Raw genomic sequence first — 19,973 nt, forward strand, 5'->3', positions numbered from 1 at the left:
CTACCTCTTTTCCAGGCGGGTGCGTGGCATTTGTAGCACGTACAATTACGAGAAAGATCCTCTGCCTGATTCACAGATTCCACCGGTGGTCGGAATACACTGCGAGCAGCAAACTCGAACCAAACCATTTTTCCAGGAAACCATTATTTATGTGTTAAGATAAAGTCCCACGTATCTCAAGTAGCACGTAATTTTAGGTTTAGCTCTAATCCTGTTACATTCAATGTACTAGCTACAGTAATCGACTCAATTTTATAGTAGTATAAATTATTAATCAAGAGACATACGGGGTGCTGACTTGCTTGTTTTAAAAAATACGTCGAATGTCTTCAGGACAAAAATGGAAAAACAAACGAAAATATTTGCCTCGGTGTCATTTCTTTTTCGAGAAATCTCAAGGTCACCTTCATTGGTTTAAATAGGACTCCTTCTTAAACACCTACGCTGGTAGCCCCTTTCATTGGGAATTCCGTGACTATAATTGCTCAAGGTCATTCAAGGTCACAGACAGGCGAAACGTATAATTAAAAGGCACGCCTTTCGTTAATAGTTCGTGGTCAAAGGGTTAGCAATTCGGCCACCCGCTACGACGTTACTGCAACGAACATGTTTGCAAATAATGGCTCGAATATTGATGTATTCGAGAAAACCCTTATCGCGAGACTCGATACGGAAAATGATCAGTGTCGCTGAACGGGATTCAACCGATGTCCTGAAATTATGAAATCCTCTGGAAATGACCATTCCGGGCTGGAGTATGGCGATAATCGCGATTTATAGCCGCGAAGCGTCGTTACTGGTAGACGATGGTCTAGCCGAAATGAGTTTCCTGACCGATTGGTATGCTCGGTGTCGCCGCGGAATCGTTACAGCGTGCAATAAAACACGAGAAATCGCTATTTACGGACGTGCCCGTCTGTACACAGAAAAACTCATTAGCCGGCTCAGTTTCTCGAATATCGAGAACGCCCACTACGGTAAGCAGTTCCTGTTCGAGAGGAAGCAGCAGAAAAAGATTTTGGAAGGAAGATTCGTGGTCGACGTCGGACGCAATTCCGTGGAGACACGTGGCACAATCTTGTCGGATGGAACGTCCATTTTGTCTATTTTATCCGCTTTGTCCACGGGTTAGCGTCCGTTGTGTTTATTCACGACGCGCGGGACAGACGAGGGTGGGTGGCATCGAAAAACTGGCCTACATACAAGCTACGGGGATGGATCGAGGTAACAGAAGCACGGACAAAGGAAGAGATACGTTCGGCTTTTTGCCGGGGCGAGAACGTGTTTCTTCTTGGCGAAACGCGACGTCGGCTACGGAAATTGCGCCTAGATGGAACGATCGAAGCTCACCCCCTGCGGGGTTGCTCGCCGAACAGATAGATTACCTTCGAGGTTTGCCATGGAGAACCTATAGCTGTCGATCCTCGGCGTGTTGATGTCCGAGTTGAAAGGCCTGAGGGTCGCCGAGCTCACATTGTCCAGACCCTGAAACATCAATTCGTCGGGACGTTAGGGGATACGAACGGTTGCAATTCTCCTTTTCAGATACAAATTGTAAATCTTCAACCCTTCAGAGACGACCTCGGACTCTGCCGGTTTCTTTTTGCGCGACCGACGTTGCACGATGTTACAGATGTTGTACCATAATCTGCTGGAGATGTAGACGTTTCGATATGTGCTTCGCACAGCTATCTTCAATTTCCAGATAGCAAATCGCAACGCTTGAAAGCCTTGTCATGTCGCACCTGACAATCTGATTTTGTCTAATAAGTTTTCATGTATTCGTCAAAGTCGGCACACTCGCGGCGTCTCCGAAAGGTTAATGGATTTTTAACACTGTACGTGCCATTACCAGTTAATTAATCGTATTATTTATTGTAATTAAAAGATGGCGATACGTTGGAAATTATTCGATAAATTTCCTCGTTCAAGCACATATTACGACAATTGCGAACAGTCCAAACGAGTTCAATCTTGGAATTTTTATACAACAAAAACTTATACTAGTCCGTATCGGCACACGTCTAGTATTGAAGCAGCCGCCGGAAATTGTGAGATTGCACCGATCTTTTGATAACCTGAATCAATATTGACGCAGACATCGCTGCCCGAGGGTTTCTGGAATATACATACGCACAGATGCTACCGAACGAATCCGATTTCCGAATCGTAATATCGGAAATCTGCCGATCCGAAGACTGAAATATTAATCTCGAATCGATCGGTGGAAATCGATGTAAGCCATTTGGCAAGATAAAACGATAACAGATAAAAGATTCTCCTGCAATTTTCTCCTGACTAAGTGCTTATACTTTTGTTGAGTCTCGTCTTCGCGGAGTCAACACTCGTAAAGTTGTACAGTTAAGAGCCAAGGGTAGTCACGTGACTTTTGCAGAGTCAACAGGTCGGCAACTGCTGTATAATTCCCGTTCACAGCCTTCAGCCACTGACTTAAGATCCGTCTTGGTCTTGATCCGACGGGTCTTAAGCCTGTGACTAAACTTGTCACGTTTTTTGCTCTGTATGACCGATAACATGAACTCTGACGCCAGAAACGTGCTTCAAGTTTTTCGCTTTATTTCGCCGAGAATCAAGACAAAATATAGCTCAATTTGTAGATGGAGATAGTTTCTCTCGATTTCATCCAGAAAACTCATCCAGATTCCACGGCATGCGCATCGTCAATTTTTGGCCTACTTCTAACGCTTATGTTACCAAATATCTGCATAATCTCGTTAGCTCACGACCAGCGCGCTTGTTTGAACCTTCCTCTTTCGAACGAGCCCTTACCCAGCGAAAAATATTCTCATATAAGGACGAAAAGTCGAGGCACGTAAAACCATTTTTCGCCTATTCTTGTCGGTAACGTGGTCACTCTACCTTATCGCGAATCTATGGAGTCTCGGCTCGAAGCAGATTTCCTAGGGACAAAGACCCTGGAAGGCCTTTTTACCACATGCCGACAGGTGACAAGCACGTGCGCCTAGTCCTCGACGATCATAAACCAAATAGGAGACCGTCAAACGGTCACTCCGCGCGAGGACCTGCCAAACGGGACTTTTCGCGAGTGTTGTGCGAATGAAGCGCCAAAAAAATTTGGAAAATTAGCGGGAATTATATGAAGAAACAAACGAGGCGCTTTTAATATTAAATAACAAGTGACAAGTGACTCGTTCGGCAAAATGGAACCGTGTTACTCGGCAGAATAAAGTTACCCGGGTCTCGAAATCACGGATCCGCGCTTCTTTTCACGCAATTTTTCCCCGTTCGTCTCTGCGGAACGGCGTCAATGGTCGAGTATATTTCACGAGCAAGCCGCGACGATGGGTTCCTTGAAACGGAAATAGCGTTCGCGACGCTGGCTGAATTCGTCGTGGCTCCGAGGTTTCTTGCGACACCGGCATGGCAGTCAGCCGGCGGCACGGTCGATCGGTAATCCGTTCAAGATCCTTTTACGTTCACGGCTCGGCGGGAAATGCAATTCGCTCGAGCCCGTGGACTCGCTTCACCCAATTTCCTCTGAGCGTACACTGTAAAGCATGTACGGAGGGCTTAAAAATCAACCGATTGTCGGACTGGTTCGATTTGCGGGTCATTGATACGTTTTGGTCGATGAAACTGTTGAAATTTCGATTCTGGAGTGACCGAAATTTTATCTTCTCCGTTGGAAGAAAACCGTTGTAAAATGCAGTCGGTTCGCTGAAACTTTGACTCCATACATTTTTGTGCAATTTTTATTTTCTCGAAAATCTGTATTTTCTGATCTGAAAAGGTTAAGCTTGCGGGAAGCAGATTTTCTGAGATTTATAAATATGGGATTGAAACCTTGAATGGTTATGATCTTCATGCAAATTTCATGAAATGTAACATGCTTCATTCTACTGGACACCTATTCAATCGGTATTACTATTTTTCAGTCAAGGACTCAAGCGTTTTATAAAGTGCCATTTAGCCCAAAACGTATTTCATTTTGAGCTAGGACCCTGGAAGATCTTTTTACTGCTTGCAGATGGTGCCGGATGCTGCAGATTGCTACCTCCATAAAACACTAAACAATAGAACGCCAGACGCCTAACGATATTCTGTTCGAGGGTTTTCCCCGGCAAGACTTTTTGCGAAGAAAGTTCTGTTGCACTATTCCACCCGCATCTGGCCTCTCCATGGTGGTTGCTACCCCCATAAGCATCATGGCGGACGCTGTTCTCCGAAAGTCCATTGGACAATACCCCCACCTCAATTCCCATCGTTTGTACAACAGTAATTACGTTTCAGATGACCCTGCGGGTGAGATGGTTATAAACAAAGTCGACAATAAAATGCCACAATTCGTACATTCTTTGAAAATATAATAAAAAGTATCGAAGAAAGAAATCTCAAGTTGAATTTCTTGAACAGTGACTGAATTTAATGGACAGATAAGATAATTGCAGGATTAGTAATAATTTTCGTAATAATATTGATAATCTTTTGCAGTGAACGTCATAAGAACTTTAAGTACTAGAGCCCATTACTATAATCACCGATTCTAAACGAGCTATTTGCGATCGGATGTTTCTACGAACAAAAACGGTCTGCGAATAGTTCGCCAGCTTCGCAGTCTCTAATAAATACACGCTCCAAGAGCCGTAAGACGTAAGTACGTTGACCATCGTATCGTGTGCGCAGGCGATCGATGGCAATGTGGTTGTCAATTGTTTTTTTGCCGATACTGTTGGTCAGCGACCGCATGCTTGCTCTCGTACACTTGAACTATCGTTACGATCACACGCGACAGTTAACCTCTCGCATTGAAATGATGTCTCCCAGACGTTCGAGCTTCTACGACTCAAAACCATCCACGTTTAACGCGCATGGCTTCGCACTCGCAGCCTACAATGTTATTTCTGCCAAATAAAGTCAAACAGGTTGATAAAAGTTAGATTTGACTTACACAGGGTGTCCCAAGAATGTTGCATTTCCTTCAAAGAGGTGATTCCTGAGGTCACGCGAAATAACTTTCTCCTTTACGGAATTATTCTCCGTGGCCTCGTTAAGGAGTTATCAACGAAAAACACGGACCAATCAGAGCGCGACTACAGTAGACCGATTCCGGCTCGGCCAATGCCAACGCCGCGCTCTGCTATAGCCGCGCTCTGATTGGTCCGTGTTTTTCCACAATAACATCTGAACGAAGCCGCGGAGAACATTTCCGTGAAGGAAAAAGTTATTTCAAATGACCTCGGGAATCTCTTCAACGAAATACAACATTTCTAGAGACAATGTGTACAGAAACAAATTTCAGTTGCAATGTTGAAAATAGCTTGAAATCGTGTAGATTCTAATGCGTGGCATCGTTTTGTCACACGGTGTAAGTGAACGCTACCGTAGTCGTTTTTACGGCGGGAAGACGTTTTGAAAAATCTCGCTCGGGGTTCGAGGGAAACGCGACCGCGGTGGCGCGGAGCCAGCCAGAACCGGCGGTCTTCCGCGTTTTGAACCATTAGCCGTAAATAATGCGAGAGTCGAGTTGTCCGCTCGGCCGTGTGTGTACATGCGGCGTTCTACGGCGGTTAATCAAGCAACAGCACCGTACGGTGAACACACGGTGCGCCTTCGGCCCCGCACACCCACACGACAAACCGTCCGAGAGCGGACAGGAGAAAACTGGACTCGCCGTGTGTACGTCGTGTACACGTTCCGCTACGCCCGATAGATCGCCTACTCTACTCTCCTCTCTTCTCTTCTCTTCTATACTCTACTCTACTCTACTCTACTCTTCTCCTCTCTGCTACTCTCTTCTCCGCACGGCCTAGTTCTCCGTGTGCTCCATAGCACACGGGACCCCATGGCACATTCTATCGGCGATTCCTCGACGGCCGAGCGTGCTCCCGAGTGAAACGGTTCGAACCACGGGGGTGGCTCTTCGGTGAACTGTAGGATGATGTTCGAGCATCAGTGTTCCAACCATGAGTCCACGAGTTCCATCAGTTTTCGCTTATTTTCGTTGATTGGCAATTGTACGATCGGCCAGGCCAAGCCGGGCCCGGCTGACACATTTTTCGGGGATTTCTGCAATTTTTGTTCTTCGAAATTAACGTACTGACTTCACTGTATGTATTGAATTCACCGATTGAACTCTCTGGAAATGACTCTTTACTGCAAAAGTGACGCCACTCGAGAAATGCGATTTTTTAGTTATCGGTAGACTGCGGATTTTTTGCATTTATGACAAAAACGAGTAGGTCCAGCTTGAAGCAGTCCAGATTGAACGAATTTAAAGATATTACTGTGCTAGTTGTCTATTAAAATCTTGAAGCTGGAACGAGATTATTATTCGGCTTATGTTTCTTGCCATTATTTTGCATAAAGATCCGCAGTCTTGAACCAACTATGGTCCAGAATGTGGATATGGTTGTCTTAAATTATGCTGCACAGTGGTGTCTGCCCTACGAATGCGTGTTATTCAAGTAAAATTAAATTCCTAATAAAATGTGATTCCATTTAAATCACGTACACAGTATCTTCAATATCGTAACAATTGGAATTCGTAATTGGAAGAGATAATAGGATTACCAGTAAACGATTCTGTATATTCAATTTTGCTGTTCTTCTCAAATCGATATCGCCCAAATGGAATTTTATTTGAGAGAGTTAATATCGTGTTCAACAAATAAGTATAATTATCTTCACGTCTAACAAACGCAAATAAAATTTTTAAAACTTCTCAAAATTTCATATGACGCGTATTGTACCTGGAAACAAAACTGTGTAAGATTGCAATGCGAAACGGAAAATAAACTTCCGAAACAATTTATAAAACTTCAAAGGATAGAATCACTTGAGGGTTGATCTAATGAGGAGGGTGGAAACGCTTTGCGCGTCCCTCACAGCCGCGTACCGTCGTTTTCTGGTTGCGACATGCCTTCCAGCTGTAACACCGTTTCATTTATCTAGCTTTTAATTTATTCAGCTACTGATCCGTACGATTGAAAAATTGCATTAAACAGCCTGTGCATTGTTGCCGAGGGTCAACACTTAGAAGCACTTATTTATATTTATGCAGAGGACTCCGGTAGCTCGGATCAAATATTATTGAACGATTCCACCCGATTGCCCGTTTACGCGGTAAGAAACCGAAGACAAAGGACGCTTCCTCATTGTTGTCCGCCGTTCAGCGACCGCGTTCGAAAACGTCCCCGTAAGTTCAGCGACCAAACGAAATCTACAGTTACTCTCGACCCACGCGCGCCCCTCGCAAAATTGCTCACGGAATCGATTAAATTGTCGATGAACGTGCACCGGCGTAGAATTCCTCGAGAAATTCGTTCTCTCGTATCGGGTCGAGCTATCTACATACTGCGTGCACGTCAATAACACGGCTAAATATCCGTGACAATGCGCACGAGATACGGCGGATATAACATCCACGAGTTTCGCATTACAGGAAGAGTCGGCTTATCCGCTCGAATCTAATTGTTGTGCCTGTTGGCCGAATGGTGGTTACCGGGTCGTTCACCACATATTCACATCCACATCCACGCGTCCACAACGCCGCTCGCCCCATCGAACACCGCTCTCTGTGATACCGCGCGTCTCTGTGTTCTCGAGTACGCAAACCTCGATTTATCGAACCCGATGCACACCTCATTGATCGCGAAAATGAACATTTTTTTCTTTGTTTTCTAACGCATCAAATATCTGTCCATCACGGTTTTCATATCCCTCCATTGTCCGTTTGCAATGTTCCGCACACTGTCGGACACAGGGTGTCCGATTTTAACACATATTCGACAGCCATTTTTTCCCCCCGTTTATATTTCTGTTCGTTGTTATATTTTCTAGTAAATTGTGATTTCGTCTCTGGTTAATGTCCATGGATTATTGTATTAGGAGCATGAAGAAATGTCGTTACTGTATTATCACCGTAAATGTCACAATGGCCTCTACCGTAACTGTCCAAATGTTACTCCCTCTTTCTTTTTCAGTCGCTGTCCGTCTGCACGTTCGACACACTACAGAGAATGACCTCTACCAGTCGAGACACTACCGTAAAGTGATTGCGAACGACAGAGAAGTTCGATTCGGCCAGAACAGACCGCACAGGCAATTACAAAGCATCGAGCGCAAACTCGCACGAGTGTAAACAAAGCGGCAGGGGTGGGACAACATTGAAACAGCCGGGGAACATTCTCGAGGCCCAGCGCGGCGCACCTGAAGGAGCCCACTTCAGTTCTGATGCAATAATTTCCACGCGGCTCGGTGGTTGGCCCTTAAATTTTTCATGGCCACGACGACGACGACGAGTCGCTTCCGAGCGGCGAGCCACCAAGGAGTATGAAAAGAGCAGAAAGCTCGCACTCGCCGAGTGTCAGTTTACTCGAGGTAAGAGTGGAGTTTACTCTCGACTCGAGTCGACTCTGCTTTTTCAGCCTTTCACGTTGCCCTCTCGAGGGCTCGCGTTTTCCCGGGCGCAAGATAGAGAGGCGGCAAGGGCGCCGCTGCGCTCTGCTCTCGCAATTTATTCGACGCGAGGCCTCTCATCGAGCCTCATTGCTCGGCCATAAGGCCGCGCACGAGATCGAGCCGAGCCCGATTCGGCTAACGAATCCCGCAGGATCTTACACGACTTGGCCCGAACTTCCTTTTCCGCGTCGGGAAAGAATAATGAACGGAGCCCGACGAGAACTCGCTAATTCGCGCGTTTCTTACCATCTGGGACTCATCAATGCCGAAGACTTTTCTTTGGAACAGAAAATTACATTGATAACCAAAATTAAAATGTTCAAACAGTTGGTAACATTTTTTAAAAGTATTTCCTATAAGGAAGCAACACGGAACATTAAATAGATAACTAAACGTTCCTGAAATTGTTTTCAGGAATACAGAAATAAATGTCGAAGATCCAATCAGAGATCTCAAGAATCACTGACACGACAGATCGGCGGACGCAAGGTGAAGATCAACGCAATGAAACGCCACGATACATTGCAGGATCAGATAGATCTGTCACCCGTATGAAGATGGAACAGCCCCTAGGAAAGTGCAGGTGTCGCCCGCATTCGCAGCTGACATGCCAGCCAATATATTAGAAGCTAGAACGTAGCAGCTGGCAATACCCGATAGGAGAAGAGAGATTCGTTTTCTACCCTAAAAATCATATTTCTCTATTTTTTATGTCACACATAATTTTAATATTCGAGCACAGTGTAGCACTTTAGCACGATTCGGCATAACAGAAATGATTCAATTCTAAAGGTAGCGGATGATTTCTAGGAGGCAAACGAATGGAACCGTGACGAGAAAGCTTCAAGAATTTCATTGAGACAAGGCTCGACAGAAATCAACACATTTTGGCAGCCAATGTCCCCAAAAGGATTAAGCGCCCGGTTTTCGTAGATTCGCGATAAGGTAGAGTGACTACATTACCGTCAAAAAATGGTTTTACGTGCCTCAAGTTTTCGTCCTTATATAAGAATATTTTGTCGCTGGTAAAGGGCTCGTTCGAAAGAGGAAGGTTCAATCTAGCGCGCGCTGGTCATGAGCTGCCGAGATTATGCAGATATTTGGTAATATAAGCGTTAGAAGTAGGCCAAAAATTGACGATGTGCATTTTTATGCCATTGGATGAGTTTTCTGTTGAAAAAATTGAGCTATATTTTGTCTTGATTATCTGCGAAATAAAGCGAAAAGCTTGAAGCACGTTTCTGGCGTCAGAATTCATAATGTCGATAATACAGAGCAAAAAGTGTGACAAGTTCAGTCACAGACTTAAGGACCCGTCGGATCAAGACCAAGACGGATCTTAAGTCCGTGTCTGAAGGCTGTGAATGGAAATTATTAATTAAAAAGTCACGTGAGTATCCCGGGCCCTTAAGCACAGATTAGGAGTTCGAGTAAGACGAAATAGGAGTCACGAATCCCGGCGAAAGTCTGACAAAAGCAACCACTCAAATTCACTGAAGGGACAGCGAAGGAAAAAAAGCTGCGTCGAGTGTATTTAATCCTCTCCTTGGCACCGAGTACGGAGATACTGCACCAGTGAGAAAGATACGTGATTTATCTCCGTCCTGAAGAACACCCCCACACCCTTCACTGTCGCAACTGTGTTTCGTGCCAAGACAGTGTTTCCCGGCGTTCCTTGAGTGACGACGTTACTGCGACAACGTAGACACAGCCCACTGTGCATCGAGTTTTCCAATATGTATCGTCGACGACCATTAACATGCATGCGATTGCCCTTAGGCAAATACATTTTCCATTTTACATTTCATTAACGATCCCCATTCGGGAATTTTGGAACTTTACGTACACCACTCGGCGCCAGAAATATATTTGGTACGCCTGACAGTTTCGCTTCATTCTGTAATTTGGCAGTTAATGGGTTAACGCTAGGTTTACGGAGCACTAAAAGTGACTGTTTACTTTATCAAAATAACAAGAATATTGTGCTCAAATTTTTAGCCATTTTTTCTTTAATAGCATACACCCGAAGAAATAAAATAAGAAATAAAAATGTTCGCCCCCGTATTTCTGCGACGAAGAAAACGTCGAACAGACTCTAGAGAAAGATCGGAGTATAGGGAAATCAAAGTCGTAAAAGAAGGGAAGGGGGAAAAAAGATGAACTCTTCGGGATTCCCGGTATTACACTTGCCTCGCATGGCAAAGGAGCAAGAAGACCGAGACAATTTGCTTTCTCACGGAATCTCATTTCTTACGATCATCGGTTCCCGACTGGCCGCTGCGTCTCCGCCATTCAGAACAACTTTCCGCAAGATGGTCGGTTATTACGTGAAATAGAGTGTGTTTTAAACGCGGAAACCGGTTCGGGAAACACAATCCTACGCATTCATGGAGGAAACAAGCCGCAGCCGAAGCCCGTTTCACCTGAAACGGCTCTGTAAAGCCGGGCTTGCCCTAATGCTACCATACATAATTTCATCTTCTATCTTGTCCGATAGACTGTCCCTAGGGTTCCCCGTTTATCCTTGCAAACCTTCATTCTTCACTGGGACCGTTTTCGGGAGAGCAAGCGACAACGCAATCCGTGCAACCAAATTACTCTGATTAAACGTAATGTATTGGTTTTTCGTTTACCGGTGCATTCGGCGTTGAAACCATTTTGATATTATTCTTTATTTAACGCTGACGAGATTGGTTAATACCCGTGTGGGAATTATTTGAATAATATAGTATCTACGTATTTACTCTTACGGTGTACACAGTCAGCAGGAATTTGTTTAATTTGCTAATAGCTTGCGAGTGCTATTAAAATAAGAATTACTTCAAAAATTCAGGATTTTTAGTAAAAATTTTCTTTACATCCACAACATAATATATTCTAAATTTTCTCCAAGTTAAATATTGATAGAATAGAAATTTTATTTCAGACGAATCAGACTCGATATTATAAGGCAAGGAGCTAATCGGGTTTTCGATAATTGTGCTGTACCGAAGGAAGCCTGAAAAATCTTCTTCTACGTAATAATAGCAAAGGAAATGATTAATTTCTTACGATCTATTAAAAAGCACTCTGCCATAGACCATAGACTTTTGAGAATTATGGAATAATCACCGGTAGATAATGCGTAGACTATGGATTTTATGCATTAATGGGAAAAGTGATGAACTGCAATTTAAAACAGGAAAAGCATTGCATGAATTCAGGGTCATCGATAAATTACCGTGAAGTTGTTAAAAGTGCTGAAGAAAGAAAGAACTTTTTATGTCTTGCATGAAGATGCCCAGTCTAATAATGGGATATTATCAAAGAAACATCCAAGGCGATCTAAAGGCAAAGTGTTTACGGAGAAACATACATTCCTCAGCCCTGAAACTTAGCAAAGCAACTCCTCGATCATGCCTACTTACGTCATCCTGCGCCTTATGGCTTTTCCAGCGGAAAAACCTGTCCATCAGGAAGTCGGTGGAACTTCCTCGGCCGTTTAACGATTCTAGAAATACGATGTTCCCGATCTGTTCAGCTCGGCCGATCCGGGATCGTGGTTCGGTTGGACGGATAAGCACGGCGGTGCCGGCATTGTTCTCGACATGATCGTTCCGCGGAAGGGTACAGCCTCGAGGAACTTACAAGACAACTCTCCGGGGAGTCTGCGATCTCTCAGCCGCTGTGTTCATCTCGGTTTAATTATCGTCGAGCCGGCCGCTCGATAACGGCCGGTAAACTGCCGGTTGGTAAAATCGTTGATCGTTTGAACGGCGGGACGCGCCGATTGATCCTCGATCGAGTAGCTTCCGCAGGTTCATCGTTTAGGCCCGCCAATCAAGCCGGATGATCAAAGGCGTCGCGGAGTGTCCGTGGACGAGCGCAACATCGTTTGAACCGGACGGCAGTCCTTCGATTCGGTCGAGCGACCGCCCAATGACAGTCATCGCGCGGATTAGCCTGTCGTCATGGTCCTCCGTCGAGTGGAGCATCGGTGCCGCGCACGCATGACGGCGATGACAAACCGATCGAGGAGCAATCACTTCCACCGGGCACGTGACTCGATGAAACGCACGGGAACGGCGACCGGGGATCGAGGAGTCCGCAGTGGGATCGATCGCGCCGCGTTTTCCGGTGTCCCTCGGGAAATCGGACCTCCCGCTGTCTTCGAGTCAAATCCCGCGGATCGCTGTCGTGCCGTTTTCCAGCCGGTTTCCGGAAGATCGAGCCGAGTCCTTGGACGTTGCGCGCGGAGGAACTATGATTTCGAGGAATATCGATAAAGCGGACGCAGAGAAAGAGCGGAGGGCAGAGCGACGGAGGAAAAGAGCTCTCGGTCGCGGGATGAATCACAGTTGAATCACGGTCGAGGTTCAAAGTGGACGGCTCGAAAGTGGACAGGAACGTGCGGCGTGATCGCGACTGGCGTGGTATTGCGAGTACTGGATGCTGATCCGCGAGGGATTCAACGTGGAGCCGGTCGCTGTTTCGTCCCTCGCCCTCTCGGCTCCCTCTTCCCCGACGTGAACAAACGAGAGGAGAAACGGGTCTCACTCTCTCCCTCTCTCTCTCTCTCTCTCTCTCTCTCTCTCTCTCTCTCTCTCTCTCTCTCTCTCTCTCTCTCTCTCTCTGTCCTTCTATCCCCGTGTTTCTCCTTCCCCCATGGTTCCGCGTCCGGCGAGCGCATGTGCGACTATCGATTCCGCCGGTTCTCGTAGGAACACAGGACTACAACGATGATTTTTCCTGCGCAATGCCGCGAGGAAATCGTCCGAGGTCCTGCGAGGCCTCTGACTTACGGAGACAGGCCACGAGGATCACCAACATTCAAACTCGCGGCTAAGTTTCGCCGGTTAGGGGATTGCGAATTGCATATGAAATCGAGGATCGCGGGTTGCGCGCCGATTCTTTGTTTACCCGCGGAATACCTAACTAGACCTCCGGATTACGTCCTCGTCGAACAATCTACCACCAGTTTCGAAGAATTTTTCTTCGTTCGCACGCATTGAACGTTGCGCGACCAGCTATCGCGATCCGGGCTGCCTATTCGTCAAACCTGCTGCTCTCCGTGAATATCCATTTATTTGGAAATTCAACGGATTTTTAACCGAACATGGGAAACTCGTTCCAGAAATGTGTTTCGTCAATGGACGTCAGTTTTATTATTGAAAAATGAATGGCCTAGTCTCTCGGTGAAAAAACCTGCATGCGAGCCGATGGTGATACGATACTGATCCAACAAAATAGACGGGAAACATGCAAATATTTTTACTCCATCTTTTCTAGCGCGCTAACCGGATATATCTGGGCGAGTTGAAACAGATCGATTTTTCAATGTTTTGTTCAATGTGCGAAAATATCATTGCGTGCATGACATTTTACAGTTGTTTTTCTTGGTGCAATATTTTCAAAAACAACAACTCCCCATATCTAGTTGATTAATGCCCGAAAAATATAGGAAAAATGAAGTTATTTTTATGCACGCTCAGCATTTTATTTTTGAACTTGTATGATTACAAATCTGTTATGTTAATCTTTTCGAAAAAGTTCTGAATTAATATGTAGGTGCAGTTTGACATTTATTATAAATACTTTTAGCTTGTAATTTAATCCTGTTTAGCATTACGCGTGCTCACCTGATCCGACAAATTTCCCGCCGATTACTAGTGAAATTCCATTATTATTATGCGAGAAGGGAACTAATTAAACCAACGTTAGCATAAAGTATTGGTGGCGCGACATGAATATTTACGACGGCGCATGCACAAAATATTTTAATTATAATTCAGTCTGGTGGCCATTCTTCTGCCGATAACCCGCAAAATTTCCGTCGTTTCTCAACGTTAAAGCATACACACACGTACAAAAAAAAACAGATACAGCAGAATTGCTATCGTGTTTTCGGTTTAACCCAGAGCGGAGCATGGTCCTCCTGATTAAACGAGCTTAATTAAAAGGGTGTAACGAACGGCACACCGCGACTTCTAGGCGGGTTTAATTAAAGATGCACACGCATCGATTCGACGACAATGCATCATATTTCGTTTTATTTCTCGGACGGTTTTTTTGTGTTTTCCTCGTGGATGTGTTCCGCGATCGTAGCTCCAGGCAAAAAAGTAATTAAACGTAAACTCTCGCGACGCAATAACCTCTTCAAAGAAAGAGAGAGAGAGAGAGAGAGAGAGAGAGAGAGAGAGAGAGAGAGAGAGATGCAACTTCAAACGGCGACCTGTTTTAAGTTCTCCTCAAAGAAACACACTCATTCTATAAAAGGATCTTCTGACTCCGGGGCAACAGCTTTTAACGATATTATTACATATTATTAGAAATTGCTTTAGAACAATTATTCTATAAAATTGTATTACAAATTACTTCGCCATTTTAGTAACTAGAAATCGTTCATTTTCAATCTGTATTAAGCAAAAACGTTTTATATTATGGCGTGAAAGGTTTCTACCATACTTTTGTACCGTTGATATAAGCTGTAACGATAAAAATTTATATCGTCCGTGTAAAATATAATAACAATAATTTGACTGCTTTCTACTTTCACGCATTAGGTGTATGCAAAAGTTTCAATCATCTTTTTCAATTTTCTTTTATTGATATAAGACATACGACGTATTTTACCAGTCGATATCGAAGAAAGAATTACACTAAACGGCGGAAGATTGTAATCACTATAATTATTAGTCACTATGAACGACTGAAAAAGACATTTGAAATCTTTTTCGCTATAAAAATCAATTTCCAATCGGTGCATCGAACGTGTTCATTCACTGCGGCGTATCTTTAATTGTATCATTTGTAACTACACAGTTACGATGAACTTTATTACAACGAATTAAACATGAATAAAACATCAAACACGGCTGAGACACGCGAAAGTCACCACGTACTGTAATCATTGTTCAAACAGTCGCATCGAAGAAAGTTGCACAACTCGTCGCATGATAAATCGTGTCGTCTGAGGGCTGTCCCATTCCTGGTAGAGCAAATATAGTCACTTCGTAAAGTGTCGTAAAATGCCACTTGATACAACTGTCAACTGTCGAATGTCAACAGTGTCGGGAACGAATGTGGATCCTGCTCTAAAGATTAAATCTGGTTTTCCCCGTTGCAATTTTATTTTAATGAAGTCGAACTGGTATAATTCCAATGCTCGGGTTATTTTAGTGGCATACTGAACCTTGCGCCATATTAAATCCGCCATTTTTCTGTAATTTTTACCTCAGATACGAATGTAGCGACCCGAAAAATATAGGAATACCAATTTTCGAGGAAATCTGACAATTTTTTGGCATACACATCCGTCATTTTGTGTTTTTGTAATTTTTACATCAGATACGTATTCAGCGACCCGAAAAATATGGGAATACCAATTTTGAAGGAAATCCAACAATTTTTTTTGGCATACACATCCACCCTTTTTTTGGTAGTTTTGACATCAGATTCATACTGAGCGACCCGAAAACCCCCAGAGTGTAAATTTCGAAATAAATTGGAACTCCCTATTTTGGCCATGTTTCGCAATTTGGCCGCACTGCGGGTCACGTGAAAGTCTTTTAACATTTCAATTTCAGACGCGTTCAGAAAAAAAGCGAGCCGTCGCTCTCAACGGACTGCAACAAAATTCGAAGAACCAGTTCGGGATAACGTCCCGGACAGTTCGGTTTCTCATGAAATATTTGAACCGTCGATTTCTGTTTTAACGAGCCTGTCCGAACGATTCGGAAGATAATCTGTCATCGTGGCTCGATGTTTCATTTGACTTTCGCGATTCCGGCGGGGCGCAACTATCGGCAGAACCGGTCGTCTTATTTGCAACGTGCCAACTGCGCCCGACGCGACCCTCCGAACCGAAGGCATAGTAACAACTCTGAGAGCATGGGGGTCGTGTTACCCCTTCCCGCCCCTCCAGAGGGTACGCAACGAGAAACAGAGGTGGGCAGGACGCGTTGAACGAGGAGATTCGATGCATTCGCTCAGGTGCCGCATTCGAGCTCGCTCGTGCGTTCACGCGACTACGCGAACCTGCGAACCACCCTGGGGGGTGGATATTCGTGAACGCAACCCTCCGGCAGGAATTGCCTATGTCCAGTCCCCCGGTTCGCGGTGAAAAATTTCGCTCGCCCCTGAAAGGATTCAACGCGCCGAGAAGATGCGACCGTCCCCCCCCCCAACCCCCATTGTTTCCTCCCCCCAGTCGTTAACGACGACGTTTGTTTCTCGTTGCGCGCGTCCGCGTGTTCAATGATTAACCTTTTGACTGCGAAATACGTACACACTCGTAAAGTTGTTAACACATTAGATGCCTGTTAGGAAACCTATTAACTGTCGTGTCGAACGTTTCACTAGTTGCTTTATTGAATTATGTTCAACGTTCAACGATAAATTCAACGAACTGGTCGCAGGTTCAATCGAGACGTCAGATGGTAGATGAATATCGGAGTCTAGTGCATTTAGGTGGAATATATTCGGCGGTGAAAATGGTGTCACCTGGAATTACGAGTGCAGCGAATTGATTAATGAAATTTTACGGTGAAACCCGGAGTGTTGGGTCAACGTAATTGTGCCGGGAAATTGGGTGAAATCGACCAAGTAACCGCTGAAGCCTGGATGAGAGATAAAAGCTGATTCTCGGGGCGCGAGAGTCGAGGAACGAAGAAATCTGTGGAATTGTCTAGCTGAGCGAAAAAAGTTCAATTTGAACAGCTTTGCAGAAATCTGAGTTGGAATATGTTTGATCCTCGATTCGGTTGCCGATGGAATGAGCACTAAAAACAGAAAATAGAACTTATCGATAGAATATTATTTCTATATTTAGGTAGAAAATTAGTCCGATTGAATTAACCTAAGTTTTGAACGTAAATATATACTATTCACAGAATGTTCAGTAACACGCATATGTTTTTGTAGAACTTTATCTTGATTTATTTAACGCTTGCAATATAAATAACGAGGTCAATGGATCGGTCATCTCTGTTAATATTTGATGAAATCGAGCCAGAGTTTCAGGTGCAATTAATATCACGAAATAAAGTCTATTTTGCAAATATTTGCTTTTCGATTTTCAAGTTCGCTAGAAACGTTGTGGCGGTGAACAGTTAACGGCGAAAGTGTTCAGCGGACGTTCTGCAGAATTGTTGATAAAATCGAATTGCATAAAGTGCTAATGACGTTTGATAGACCGGGTAGCAGGAAGAATCTTCGTTTAGGTTGCCATCATCAAGCTGTTATCGCGTTCAAGCGAAATGGAAAGGCACGGATAATGGATCGATCAGTGTAGAACACACGGGCGCACGCACTTGGCTTGAACCTGGGCTCTAACAAGCGTCTCTTTGGCTTCCATTATCGTCTGAATGCAGAAACGCGATCTAAAGGTACCCATTACCATGTGTACAGTGCCCTCGCAGTGTATAATCCCGCTACCGGCTGCGGTTCAACCCCAATTAGAGTTTCGGTAATGGAGACATTCGATTCCGTCCCCGAAAATCTAGAGTCGAACATCGGTTTCTCGACCCGCGTTAATTGCAGAGGTAATTGCGAGAACAATCTAAGCCTAACGATCTTCCGCGCGTTCCTTGACGAGATGCTTTCTCAATGGCTCGTCTGCGATTAGTATCACACCGCTTTTTCTGTCACGCCGACGATCGTCGTCCCTTTCAAACCACGTGCAACTCTTTTGTTCCGCTCACTATCGTCACAGTTTTCAATTCATCACGCGATGAATGCTTATTACCTGCTTAGCAACTGCTGTAGTTCGTTCGGCGAGTCGATGTGCCAGATATGAACGTATGCGCGTGATGGTGTTAGACAAATTGTATGTTGTAAGAAAAAATAAAATGACAGACTGTGCAGTTTGCCTTTGAGGAATATTTAATTTCTGTAGATTGTCTCTGTAGAATAGGTTAAATGTTGCATTTGTTGACTCCGGACCCGTTTTTCCGTTGATTCGTTTATTTCGAAACGTCTGCGTATGCAGCAACGCTCCCGTGCTCCGCAAAACATGCAATAGAAATCCCAGAACCGCGAAGTGCCGAGTTGCGGTGGCAAATATAATTATAGACCAGTTGCCGGGGCAGCGGAATCGCCTGGAGACGAGGTCTTTGTTTTCGAAGCAGAAGTTATAAGTTTAATTCTGACTTGACAACAAGTACGCAAAGAGACACGCAACCTCGGAGTTCGTGCACTTGACTGCAGCTTCGAATGTTAACCGTGCACCACCAGTGAACCCCGCCGCGAAACCTATGACAATCACAAAAGGTGGTGGACACTCAAACTGCAGTAAGAAATGAAATTAATGTAGTTTTTCAAGAATTTTCATTTCACAAACTATTTGTTCTCCAACTGTTCTGATCAACCAGTTATTTGTTCACATTTTTAAGTGAAACAGTCTAGAAAACAATTTAAAGTATCGAGTTTAAACAATTTTGGAAACTACTATAACAGTTTCTTACGTATTTAGTGTCTAATTGAGTTTAATCGCGAAACAGAAATCGATTCCTCCATTTTAGTGTTCCGCAGCGTTAGTGTGACGGAAAGCCTCCCAGATGGAGCTAACAGGCACGAAGTAGCCATAAACGGACACCGATCATTTTCTCTAACAACTCGAATTGTATACTTAAAACAACCAATTTACGGTCATATCGAGATATAAAAAAAAAAAAGTTTCAACCGTCATGGTGAATAATCCAGACATATGGTCTTCCAGATCGAAAAGAACCCTCACCGAGCTCCATATTGCAAAGCGCTATTTAAGCCATTGATGCTCCCGAATTAATGGCGTCACGGTTCGAGAAATCAGGAAGGGTGAACAATTCGATTCTTCGAGCTTTCGTCCGTCGACGTCATCAGTCGGCCGACAAATCCGCCTCCGTTCGTTGAAAAATCATGGGAAACATTTTCCATGGGGAACGTTCGCGTGGATATTCCTGGTACAGACGCGCTCGAAAATCTCGAGGACGGCCGTGTCGTCGTCCTGTCGATTCCGACGATGAAGAAAAATCTTCAGCGTCGGGGAAATACGTATGTGAAAAATGTGCATCCACCGCACAGCGGTGCAGCGTTGACTAAGCTGTCGCGTAGCCGCGTATCCGGAACACGGAAATGCAGTCTCAAGCCACAATATACCGTGCACTAGAGACTTGCGTGTACAGCGCGATGTCATCGCTCCTTTTCCCGATGATGATGAGATAGCGACTTGTCCCCCTTCTTCTTGGTACTACGCATTCCGTGAAATCAGATCGACGATGGTTAAACGGTAAATCAACAGATTTTATGGTTCTGCGATTTTTTGGAACACCTTGCGGCGAAAGTATTTCATGAACCGCCAACTTTCTTCGACGTAAAAAAATCGGGAACGCGGAAAATAAGAATTCTTTAACACTAGGTTTACGGAGCATTAAAACTGAGTATTTCACGTTACTTTATAAAAATAAGAAGAATGTGTCTATCCAAGTTTTCGGCCATTTTCTGAATAATATATACCTAAGGAAATAAGTTTGTTGAGTAATTCCACGCAGATGGATCTTCACAGTCTCAATAAT

The 19,973-nt window shown here is 44.4% G+C and overlaps 1 protein-coding gene across 6 annotated transcripts in view; it reads right to left on the reverse strand.

Moving 5' to 3' along the window:
- Positions 1–19,973, reverse strand: part of LOC143355243 (uncharacterized) — a 202,465-nt gene that overhangs the window by 39,244 nt on the left and 143,248 nt on the right. For 5 of the 6 annotated variants that reach the window (XM_076789909.1, XM_076789907.1, XM_076789910.1 and 2 more), the window contains one exon: positions 1,386–1,485. In XM_076789909.1, the coding sequence (XP_076646024.1) occupies positions 1,386–1,485 (100 nt within the window). Of the gene's footprint in view, positions 1–1,385; positions 1,486–11,849; positions 12,547–19,973 lie in introns of those variants that run through there. The other variant, XM_076789911.1, reaches the window with a different exon arrangement.

The sequence above is a fragment of the Halictus rubicundus genome, chromosome 6 (genome assembly GCF_050948215.1).
Source record: "Halictus rubicundus isolate RS-2024b chromosome 6, iyHalRubi1_principal, whole genome shotgun sequence".
NCBI classification, from domain to species: Eukaryota; Metazoa; Arthropoda; class Insecta; order Hymenoptera; family Halictidae; genus Halictus; species Halictus rubicundus.